The sequence below is a fragment of the Dendropsophus ebraccatus genome, chromosome 4 (genome assembly GCF_027789765.1).
Source record: "Dendropsophus ebraccatus isolate aDenEbr1 chromosome 4, aDenEbr1.pat, whole genome shotgun sequence".
NCBI classification, from domain to species: Eukaryota; Metazoa; Chordata; class Amphibia; order Anura; family Hylidae; genus Dendropsophus; species Dendropsophus ebraccatus.
In genome coordinates, this window is record NC_091457.1 from 92,679,051 (window position 1) to 92,691,773 (window position 12,723).

A 12,723-nucleotide genomic window follows, 5' to 3' on the forward strand; every position below is an offset into this window, starting at 1 on the left:
CAAAACAACTGGATAAGTACAGGGAGAGATAGAGAAGGAGTATATATTGTTTGTGAGAGAAGCCGGAGAGAGGAAGATAAAAAAAAAAAATCGCAAGATACAGGGAAAGCTTGATAAGCTCATACATAGTGAAAGAGGCTGAGAAATCAAGAGTTAGGTCGAGAGAGGGAGAGAGCCATCTAACTGAAAAATCGTGATATCTAGGGAGAGATAGGGAGATAAAAAAAAGAAATAGGGAGAGAAAAGTGAGAAGAGTCACTCAGGAGTCAGGACACGTAGCATTGAACCAACTGCTGTTCCGTGACAGAGAGGAGACGCTAGACGTCTGTTTGTTTGTGATCAGCTGTTGTAGGTGACACTAAGTCAGCGCCTCGCAAAAGCTGTCTGTTTGTGCTCTGCTGGTTGCCGTTAACCCTGGCTAGCTGTCCGCAACCAAAAAAGTAAAAAAAAAATAATAAAAAATTGGTTTGTTTGTTATCAGCTGTTCTAGGTGACGCTAAGTCAGCGCCTCACAAAAGCTGTCTGTTTGTGCTCTGCTGGTTACCGTCAAACCCCTCTAGCCACCCGCAACCAAAAAAGTTAAAAAAAAAAAACCTTCAAAAAAAATAAAAAAAAGTTTGTTTGTTTGTTTGTGATCAGCTGTTCTATTTGAGGCGAAGTCAGCGCCCCACAAAAGCTGTCCGTTTGTGCTCTGCTGGTTGCCGTCAAACCCCTCTAGCCACTCGCAACCAAAAAAGTTTAAAAAAAACAAAACCTTAAAAATAAAATAAAAAAAAGTTTGTTTGTTTGTTTGTTTGTGATCAGCTGTTCTATTTGAGGCGAAGTCAGCGCCCCACAAACGCTGTCCGTTTGTGCTCTGCTGGTTGCCGTCAAACCCCTCTAGCCACCCGCAACATAAAAAGTTTAAAAAAAACCTTCAAAAAAAATAAAAAAAAATTGGTTTGTTTGTTTGTTTGTGATCAGCTGTTCTATTTGAGGAGAAGTCAGCACCCCACAAAAGCTGTCCGTTTGTGCTCTGCTGGTTGCCGTCAAACCTCTCTAGCCACCCGCAACCAAAAAAGTTTAAAAAAAATAAAAATAAAAAAAATAAAAAAAAGGTGGTTTGTTTATTTGTTTGTGATCAGCTGTTCTATTTGAGGCGAAGTCAGTGCCCCACAAAAGCTGTCCGTTTGTGCTCTGCTGGTTGCCGTCAAACCCAAATCAATCAACTGCTGCCTCCTCCTGCTCTTCTAGTAGTCTCTTTTTAATTAGACTGGCATGTAATCAATCAACTGCTGCCTCATCCTCCTCAAGTAGCCTCTCCTCAATAATACTGGCCAGTAATCGATCAACTGCTGCCTCATCCTCCTCAAGTAGCCTCTCCTCGATAATACTGGCCTGGAATCAATCAACTGCTGCCTCCTCCTCATATAGCCTCTCCTCGATAATACTGGCCTGGAATCGATCAACTGCTTCCTGCTCCTTATCAAGTAGCCTCTCCTTGATAATCCTGGCCTGGAATCGATCAACTGCTGCCTTCTACTCCTGAAGTAGTCTGGTTTTAATAATACTGGCCTGGAATCGATCAACTGCTGCCTCCTCCTCATATAGCCTCTCCTCAATAATACTGGCCTGGAATCAATCAACTGCTGCCTCCTCCTCCTTAATTAGCCTCTCCTCCATAATACTGGCCTGGAATCAATCAACTGCTGCCTCATCTTCCTCAAGTAGCCTCTCCTCCATAATACTGGCCTGGAATCGATCAACTGCTGCCTCCTCCTCAAGTAGCCTCTCCTCAATAATACTGGACTGGAATCAATCAACTGCTGCCTCCTCCTGCTGCTCAACTTGTCTCTTCTCAACAATACTGGACTGAGAGGCGAGCAATCTACTGCTGCCTCCTCCTGGTTCTCAACTTGTCTCTTCTCAACAATACTGGCCTGGGTGCAATCAAGTGCTGCCGCATCCTCCTTGTAAACTTTTTTTTCCAATACTTTTTTTTCACTATTTTGGCACTTTGATTCACTATATTTTATTAATTTTATTCCTATTATTATTATTATTATTATTTTTTTTCTCATTATTTTTGGAAAATTTTTTCCCCACTTTATTTCATTGTAATATCAACTGCAACTAAACGAAACTATACCCTATCACACTCCCACTATTGTAGCTGCAATTATTCAGCCGTTAGAGCAAGGTTCGTTTCCGTTTCCTTTCGGACCGATCCGAAATTTCACGAAAGTTCGCCGGATCGAACCGAACCGAACTTTTCAAAAGTTCGCTCATCCCTAGTCCTGTATATTACCACACACTATGCTGGGATATGTAGTCCTGTATACCACCCCACACCACGCTGGGAGATGTAGTCCTGTATATTACCACACACACCATGCTGGGAGATGTAATCCTGTATATTACCACACACCATGTTGGGAGATGTTGTCCTGTATATTACCACAAACACCTTGCTGGGAGATGTAGTCCTGTATATTAATTTAGTGCTACTGTTCTGCGTACTGTGCGCCACATTATAAAGTCAAACGCCTGTTGCCTGCTGTAGGGCATTCTTGTATTATATTAGTGAGGGTATACGGCTGTATACTCCTTGTGTGCCAAGGCAAAAAATCTAAGTGTGGTACTACTGTTCTGCGTGCTGTGCACCACATAATAAAGTCGAACGCCTGTTGCCTGCTGTAGGGTATACATATTTTACATCAGAGAGGGTATACAGCTGTATACTAATTGTGTGCTATGAGACCCACACTCCCTTATGTGTAATAAGGGTATATACTGTAGATGTGGCAGATGACTTTGAAAATTTAAAGAGTCCGCATCACACACACAATGACAGTTAGCGGTGGGTGCTGTGTGATTTCCCCCTTGCCTATGCTATCTGTGGTTGTCATAGGCAACGTGATTTAAAGGGGTGCATGAAAATATTTCTTTGACTTAAAATGTGGCTTTCTCACCATGCTACTGTAAAGGAAAGAATGTTTCCATGTATTTTTTCCACTTTACATAGAGGTTATATTGTGTTTGGAGTGTATAGTTGATAGGCTGTGATAGTGACGTAATACTGCAACTTTGGCGTGTTAGATGCACCCAGGCATGCTTCCCCTGCTGTCCCAGTTGCATTCCAGAAGTGTTGGCATAATTTCTGAGGTGTCATTGTGGACTTGGTGACCTCCAAGTGGTCGAATTTTTTATTTGTAAGTGTCGAGTTTTTTTTCCCCATAGACTTTCGAATTGTCGAGTGTCGGGGTCTACACGACTCGATATTTAAAAATTTGAATATTTCACTACTCGCTCATCTCTACTCCTTATTGTTCTAGTAACCATTGAGCCATTCTGCACTCTATTTATAGGTCCCCACGTTCACACAATAACATAACAATATCAGAGGCGTGTGCTCACTTGCTTAATAACCAGGGAATCTATTTTAGTAACTACAAATGAATTTCTCTGAGCCCTGGAAACCATTTACCAACTTGTCATGCTCTGCTGCAGCGTGCTTAGGAACAGGAAAATATTACACTGGTTGCTCTTTTGTGAAGAGATACATAACTAGTAAAATAATATAACCTGTGGATTGATGACACTGGAGCACATATAACTGCAGGATAGAGTCAAAGAGGAAAATTGCACAGACAAAAAGAGCATTTGCCTTGTGCATCTACCTTCTGGGACCTTCACACTCTGCTTACCCTGCCTGCCAGGGTCTTGTTCAGGAACTGACTATGATCATGGTATGATGCTATTGATTACAGTATGATACTATTTTGTTGGTGCAGTATAAGAAAACTATATGGCACCATTATTGGGGCTGTATTATGATAACTAATACTATTCTCTATTTCCCCTTTAAAAAAAAAAAAAGACAGATGCCACCCTATTTATACACAGGCTTCCACTCATCAAGCTCAACCAGGAGAAGGAAGAAGATGTGGATGAAAGGAAAGGTAGTGGTAATTTTTAGCGGTTATTTAAAGGGTTTATCCAGCGCTGCAAAAACTTGTCCCCAGTTCAGGTGTGGTTTGCAAGTGCAAGTAAACTCCATTCACTTCAACAGAAGAGAATTGCAAAACCGCATCCAAATTGGAGACAATAGTGGTGCTGTCTCTGGAAAAAAGTAGATATATTTCTGTAGCACCAGACAACCACTGTAACAAGGTCTTTTACCATTTTGGTGAAAATTTGCACATTTTTGTGCAAATGTCTGACATTAAGTGAATGGCAGTCATTTAATAGCAAGTAAGGGTCATTATTTTAGAACAATGGCGGTTGTTTTTAAATAATGGCAACTATTTGCCAATAAATGAGGTGTGAACATAGTGTGGTGCACTGCTGTGAGGCTTGACTGGTCACTTGCTAAGTGTTACTGGGTGACGCCACTACTGTGGTGGTTGGTCAAGAATGTAGTGTTGTGACGCCAGTGACAGGTGGGCACACAGGTATGGAGGCACACCTGCTTTTATTTTAGAGTGGCGAACTATACCCTTTCCCCTGTGGTTGGTGACCTGCCAGGCAATGAGAGGGTAACTTGGGTGCTTATCACGGTGGTCCGGAGTGGAGTTAGGACCCATCCAGACTATCGGTCCTGTTACCATAAATAAACTCTTCTTTACTTTAGGAATACTTGGTACAGTAGTATACAGTAGACTTGCGACTTGACAATATACTTTTGACTTGACTGACAAGACTTGTGCTGAGAACTTGAGAGGTAGAACAGCCGTGCTGGCTTGGTTGCGTGCTGAGAAGTAGAGCGAGTACAGAGAAGTAGAGAGCCGAATGTCACAAGAGTCCCAACCCAAGTAGTAATGTGCTCTGCCAGAACTTTAGAAGTAGAATACTTGAGAGTAGAGAGAATACTTGTGCCTGTGTTTTGACTTCTTGTCTTTGCACCACCTATTGCCCCCCCAGTGTCAGGTGACCCATCCTATGAGGGTGACACAACCCTCAGACCTTGTTTCCTGGGTTGAGCAGAGTGGCCAAGGTTTCCTAGTTACACCCGCACTGTGAGATAGAGTATGTAGGCTTCTAGCAACTTTGCTCTATCCGGATCAGTTCCCTTTTGCTTCATGATACTGTCCTGCACCTTTAGACTTGTTCTTGGCATGGGCTGGGAAGATCTCTGACTTTGTCCTCTCTGTGAGCATTTAGCACTGCATAGTGTGTAGAACTGCTGCTTTCAAGAAAAGAGTGTCCGTGCTTCTCATGTGTGTCTGTCCACTATCTTGCTTCAGACTACACTGGACTATCCTCTAACAGGTGATCTGGCATAAGCCAGGGCCCAATGTGACTGCTGTAGGGACCGTTCTGGCTTGTGTCCTCTTTGTACAGGGATCAGACTAAGACTTACTTAGTGTGAGACTACACCCCCTCTCCCCATGGGAAAACTTCCCACAGGGTATGTAATATCTGCTGTGAGTGGTGGAGAAGAGCGTGCAAAAGAAGGAGAATAGAGATAGGTGAAGAAGAGAAAACAGCTCTCATTGGTGCACAAATCACAAACAAGAATAACCCCTTGAGTACTACAGCTGTGCAATACATAGGTACAAGACATACATACTAGCGATATCTAGTGGCAAAACTTAGGTACTACTTAACCACCACTTCCACCTAGAGTACAGGTTCCTGCGAGGCACGGACAAATTAGCAACACCCGCTGTGGGACACCACAATAGTCTTTCTGTGTTTTCAATGCACTCCTGTTTTTTTATTGCAAAATACTGACCAAAATACTGAGCAAAAATACTGTGTGGGAACATAGCCTAAAGGTTTTACCTGGGTTTAGAAAAACATTGCTGCTATCTTCCCAAAAAATAAGATTAACGATGTCGGAGTAACGATTTTTTTTTCATAACGATCAGCGTTTAGACAGTACATTATATCGTACGGAAAATCGTTTTGTGATCGCTTAAGCCTATCTCACACATTGGGTAAATCGGCGAACGACTGTTTACACGGAACGATCTGCGAATTTTTTTGGAACGACAAACGACGATTTGACAACATGTTCAAAGATCAAAATGAACGATTTCTCGTTCGTCGTTTGATCATTTGCTGCGTTTACATGTACGATTATCGTTCGAATTCATTCGTTATCATGCAAATTCGCACGATAATCGTTACGTGTAAACGCACCTTAATTCAGATTAATTCAATGGAACCAAGTTGCAAAACTGTGTCTTAATTTACTATGCATTCTGCTTAAAGGGACCCATGAAACAGTAGTGGAGTGATGTAACATACCAAGAAACTAGTCACTGCACTGTTTTAGATCTTAGGGCGGGTTCACACTACGGAATTCTCGCGGATAATGTCCGCGGAATCCCGTCAGCTGTCTGCCCGCACATCTGGGCGCCTTTCCGCCGGCCTCATATACATCATTCTATGGGCCGGCGTATTCCACTATACGCTGAAAGAAGTGTCATGTCACTTCTTTCAGCGGATCGCAGAATACGCCGCCCCATAGAATGGTGTCTATGGAGCCGGCGGAAAAGCGCGTGCCCGTGCGGGCGGACAGCTGACGGAATTCCGCGGACATTGTCCGCGAGAATTCCGTATTGTGAACCCGCCCTCAGGGTATGTGCACACTGAGGAATAGGCGAGGAATTGAAGAGGAAGCCACTCTCCCGTAAAATATGAACAGAGCAATGTCCCATTGCGTTTAATGGAATTTCCGTTTTGTTGTTCACACTGCAGAATTTTCAAGCAGAATTTTCTGCTGCAGATCTGCTTTCTGGCCAAAGGCTATGTGCACACTGAGCAATTCTCGAGGAATTGTAGCTGAAAGTTTTCAGGCAGAATTCAAGCAGAATTTAAATCCCCCATTGACTTCTATAGGATTCCTCTAGCAGATCTACAGCAGAAAATTCTGCTTGGAAATTCTGCAATGTGAACAACAGAGCAGAAAACCCATTGAACACAATGGGACTTTGCTCTGTACATATTTTACAGGAGGAATTTCAAGCTGAATCTCAAGCTGAATTTCAAGCTGAATTCCTCACCTTTTCCTCAGTGTGCACATACCCCAAGGGTGAGTTCACACTACGGAATCCCTGTTGGGCTATGTGCACACTGAGGAAAAGGGGAGGAATTCAGCTTGAAATTCAGCTTGAAATTGCACATAGCCTTAGGGTATGTGCACACTGAGCAATTCTCAAGGAATTGTAGCTGAAAGTTTTCAGGCAGAATTCAAGCAGAATTTAAGCCCCCCATTGACTTCTATAGGATTCCTCTAGCAGATCTACAGCAGAAAATTCTGCTTGGAAATTCTGCAGTGTGAACAACAGAGCAGAAAACCCATTGAACACAATGGGACTTTGCTCTGTACATATTTTACGGGAGGAATTTCAAGCTGAATTTCAAGCTGAATTTCAAGCTGAAGTCCTCGCCTTTTCCTCAGTGTGCACATAGCCGAACACAATGGGACTTTGCTCTGTACATTTTTTACGGGAGGAATTTCAAGCTGAATTTCGAGCTGAATTTCAAGCTGAATTCCTCGCCTTTTCCTCAGTGTGCACATACCCCTGCTCAGTGTGCATATACCCCAATTCCTCGTCTTTTGCTCAGTGTGCATGAGCCTGTAGTCCGCTTGAATTCCGCTCGACTTCCGCTCAAATTCTGCTTCTATTCTGCCAGAGATGAATACGCAAGGAATTGCAAGCAGAAAACTTTCCTCTTCAATTCCTTGCTGAATACTTGCCTTTTCCTCAGTGTGAACATACCCTGACAGGTCTACCTCTTCAACTCTCATTAAGTTAACTTTCTGTGTGACTGGAGCTGGGTGGTAAACATTGCATTTTGTCTAGTGGACACTGCTGGACAAGATAACTAAAGAGCAGCTTTGCTGGGTGCCAATGTTGACATACTGATCACTATATGGTACTATGCCCCAGGTCAAGGTGTGGTGTCCCACCACTGGTGTAGCCCTATGCACCTTAGAAGGTTGTACTCTCAGGTTAACAAAGTGGGAGAAGTAGTACCTTATTTTCCCCACTAGGTTTTTATGTCTTTTATGCACATCTGAAGAGTTAAGGGTTAACTGTTGTTTGCTATGCTGACCAGTCACAGGTGCTCTTTCTTCTTAATCTATCCTATCCTACTTCTCTCTTACCCACACTAGGCCCCACCACTCACAGAAGGATTTACATTTACCACTGTAGGAGGAGTTAACCTAGTGAAGGAAGTGAGTCAGTTCTTAGTTAGTTTTCAGAGTGAGAGGGCACAAAGAGATCCAGTTCCTGCTGAAGTTAAGCCAGGGCCTGGCTTTGGCCAGGACCCCTGTCAGGAACCAAGGATGTAACAAAAGACTTTCTTTCATACAAGCAACTACTTTCACTATGCAGTGCTAAGTTCACCTTAACCCTTTCCCGCACGAGGACGTAACTGTACATCCTCGCGCGGGTGCGGGCGTTCAGAGCCGGCCGCGCGGCGACCCCGCTCTGAACCGCGGCGGTCCCGGGTGCCGCTTGTAGCCCGGGACCGCCGGTATTAGCGGGCACGGTCCGATCGTAGTGCCCGCTAATACAGTAATCAGATGCATCCGATTACCGGATACAGCATTTCCCTGGTGTCTAGTGGCGGAGATCGCTCCTCCGGGATGAGCGATCTCCCTGTCTGATGCCGGACGGGGACTCGTCCAAGATGGCGCCGTCCCCGACTCGGCACTCGTTTGTATTCGGCTGCAGCAGCCGAAAGCTAACGAGTGCCGATCTCATTGAACTTTGCTGTATATCTATACAGCAAAGATCTCAATGAGAGATCAAAGTATATATACTAGAAGTCCCCCAGGGGGGCTTCTAGTGTATGTGTAAAAAAAAAAAAAAAAAAAAAGTGTTGTCATTAGTAAAAAGCCCCCTCCTCCAATAAAAGTCTGAATCACCCCCCTTTTCCCAGGTTATAAATAAAAGTAAACAAATAAATAAATAAACATGTTTGCTATCGCCGCGTGCGTAATCGCCCGAACTATTAATTAATCACATTACTGATCTCGCACGGTAAACGGCGTCAGCGCAAAAAAATCCCAAAGTGCAAAATTGTGCATTTTTGGTCACATCAAATCCAGAACAAATGTAATAAAAAACCATCAAAAAGTCGTATATTCGCAATCAAGGTACCGATAGAAAGTAAACATCATGGCGCAAAAAATGACACCTCAAACAGCCCCATAGACCAAAGGATAAAAGCGCTATAAGCCTGGGAATAGAGCGATTTTAAGGAACGTATATTTGTTAACAATGGTTTGAATTTTTACAGGCCATCAGATACAATATAAGTTATACATGTTACATATCGTTTTAATCACAACGACTTGAGGAACATGCATAACAAGTCAGATTTACCCCAGGGCAAATGGCGTAAAAACACATTCCCCACAAATAAAAGAAATGCAAAAATTCAGCCTTTCATTGCAAAGTACAATTAGTGACGCAAAAAATAAGGGCTCATGTGGGTCTGTAGGTGTAAAAATGCAAGTGCTATGGCCTTTTAAGGGAGTTAAGGGAGAGAAGCCACCTAGGATAACCCTAGCCCACGCCCAGAACCCTTCTAAAACGTGCAGGGCAGTCTCCTGATACAAGAGGAACTGACCCCAGTAGGAAAAAGCTACCATAGTAAAGGTCTACGTAGCACAGGACAAATGGGAAGTCTTGGGAACCTGCTACACCCAGATAACTGACAACTGGGGCTCGTGCTTACCACCTATTATGAGTTCTACGCAACTAGGGGGCAGGATAGATTATGAGTATGACTTATCTCTTCTTATCTGCACTCCTGTTCTGGCAGAGCACATATTCTACATTGGGCAAGGCCCCACTGGCAACTCCTCTCCTCTTCCTCCTCTGCAAAGCACCTTCTGTGTACAATACCACAGAACTGGCATCACAAGTTACATCACAGCACTGGCCAATATTAAAGAAAAAAAGTCTCCATTTGATATATGGAATTTGCAGGCCTACCCAGAACTGAAGCTGCAATTGCAAGTGCTGCCTCCACCTTAATGCGTTCCGACTGAGAGTGTCGCATCAATGCTATCAGGAACTTTAGTCCCCGGGAACTGGCTACAGCGCTCTGGATTTTTCCATGTGGAATAAAGCCTGAAAAAAGAGAAGATAAGAAAGTACCAACAGTGGACCAGATTTATCATGATATAATTGTGCATTTCTTCATGTTCTTTGGGCCACATATTTTTTTTATAAAGTTTTATTGATTTTTCATAGGTTTTATAATGAACAAAACATGCAACTGATTGAGCATGGCCAACATAACATAACATAACATAACATAACATAAAAACAACCAAAGCTGTTCTTACTCATACGTGTCAGCTACAGTAATGGTGATATTATTAGTACAATTCTGTATAGTAGAAAATCAAGCAGGAAATGCAACATAATGTGCACCAAGAACAAACAAAAAAAGTATTAGCTATACGTTACATTATCTGGACCTGTATAACCAACAGTAACATGGTTGGATAAAGGAGCTAGGAGGGCGTAGGGAGTGTAAGGGGGGGGGGGAGTAAATGTTTTAGGACTGAGAGTTGATTGCATGCCAGCTTCTTAGGTAACAAATCTGTCATCCTGGTAAAGGTAACTTAATGGAGCCACGTCATAGAGGGAACCAGGCCGCGGTTCAAAAAAAGGACCAGGGCAGCAGCTTTCCCACCTGACGCCGTTCTATTCATGTGCAATACTTAAAGCCGAGAGGAAGCATGACTCAGGTGCGCACGCGAAATGATTGTCGCCCGTTGATCCGCATCCCAGTTACCAGACATGGAATAAAGTTTTTCTATTTGTTTGCAACTATTCCTCGTGAGTGCCACAATTTATTTTACATGTTGGGACTTAAAGTGAATGTACCTGATGGTACATTCGCTTTAAGCTGAAGTATCTTACTGATCACGCACGGCTACCTTGAGAGGACTCGAGAAATCAACTTTGCCCAGTTGTATAGGCCTGGGGCTCGTACTACCCAAACTGGCATTCTCTCATCTGGTTGAGCAGAAAGCGGTCTTTTATATATAGTACAAGTATTCTCTTCTTCAACACTAACTACTATTCTCAACACAATCCTGACAGAGTACATTGCTACACTAGACAAGGCCCCCAAGACTGCCTCAGTTCCTTCTTCCAAGACTAGCTACACTTCTAAATTCAAGTATGTCTCACTTAAGTCACTTATTATCCTTCCAAGTCCCTACCTCAAGCACTACTGTCACCTACACCTGCAACTATCCTAGTTGTGGACTGCCATTAACTGTATTGCACTTAAGACTTTAAGTAAAGCCATTCCTTGTTTAAGTGTTGGACTCTTTTGTGCCGCACCTGCACCCACACCAGGGCCAGCGCCAGCACAGGGCTTACCCAGCAAGTGCCGAGGCCCACAGCGCCTCTAGGGGCCCAGAGAGGGAGAGGGGCCTGTTCAGATGTTCAACCCACTCACTGTAGTGCAGGGTGAGCACTGAACATCAGAAGACACAGGAGATGGAGCAGGACCTGCACAGAGAGAGAAAAGTGTGAAGGACCTGATCACATGACCTAAAGGTCCTCAACCTTATAGTGTGGAGAGAAACCCGACAGAGATGAAGAGGAAAAAGACTGAGCTCTAATTGCTGTGTGTCAGTGTCTGAGTGTGTCAGTCAGTGTCTGTGTCAATAATGTGTGTTTGCGTATGTTAGTAGTGTCTGAAGTGATTGTGCATAGTGTGTGGATGATGGGTGCATAGTCGAGGGAGGAAGGGCCCGCTGAGGCTCCGTCGCCTGAGGGCCCGCTAAAACCTGCAGCCAGCCCTGACCCACACCTTGTGTTACCCTTACAAGAGCCAGTGCCCATGTGTCCAGGGATTAGTGAAAAGCGTCCCAGCTAAAACACCAAGCCCACCTGCTGCATAACAATTTAGCCCCCAGGACCATGGCAGTATAATAGTAGACCACCAGAACTGAATTGTCTAGCAGAGCCACAAGATATGTAGATATGTACTTTTCTTGAATGCAAACATATTTTTAACACTCATTTGAACCAAAAGTTAGGGAGCAAAATGAGAGGAAACAAATCATATTGTGTGCAATTTATTTCTTCCTATTAACAATAGAATAGGATTTTTGTAAAGAAAAAAAAAAAGAATAGAATAGCATAAGAATTGATTTGTATGTATAGTTTATTCTGATATCACACGATAGCCATCTGAAGGAAAACTTTTTGTAGGGGCATGAGATACACATACTGTATGGAGATTGATTTTTAAAGAAACTGCTATGCTCTGGAGCCAGGGAGGTAAATGCCTGTTGTTTTGGACCCCAGACTACTCCTTTAATTTTAATAAGTGGTAGGGGTCTCTGCTCATGGACCTCTATCAATAACATCTTATGCCATGTCTCAATTACGCGTTAGAATATTTTCAAAGACATGCATACTTGTGACTCATAATCTGACCTAAAAGATATATCTCTGTGAAAAGGCAGGACAGATAACACAAGGCGACGTTAACATCTGATAAGTAGCATGTGTTTTGGGGTATACCCGTGCTGGGTTTATTGCTTTAGAAGGATTGAACAACGTCTAATAGTAACTGTGTTTGGTTCATTTCCAAGTGTAAACTGTGTGCTTTTGAGTCCTGCAAAATAACAGTGTATGCTGGGAAACTGGCCAAACATAGTAACTTGATCCATTGAATTGAATAGATCCGGCACAAGTATGCCACAGTATGCTCTGAATCTTACTTATTAGATGTAAATGT

The 12,723-nt window shown here is 43.2% G+C and overlaps 1 protein-coding gene across 1 annotated transcript in view; it reads right to left on the bottom strand.

The window, feature by feature from the left end:
* The window catches only part of LOC138789300 (ankyrin and armadillo repeat-containing protein-like), a 38,772-nt gene that overhangs the window by 24,114 nt on the left and 1,935 nt on the right, over window positions 1-12,723 (bottom strand). The window contains exon 2 of the mRNA XM_069967905.1: window positions 9,945-10,082. Coding sequence (XP_069824006.1) covers window positions 9,945-10,082 — 138 coding nt within the window. The remainder of the gene's footprint in view (window positions 1-9,944; window positions 10,083-12,723) is intronic.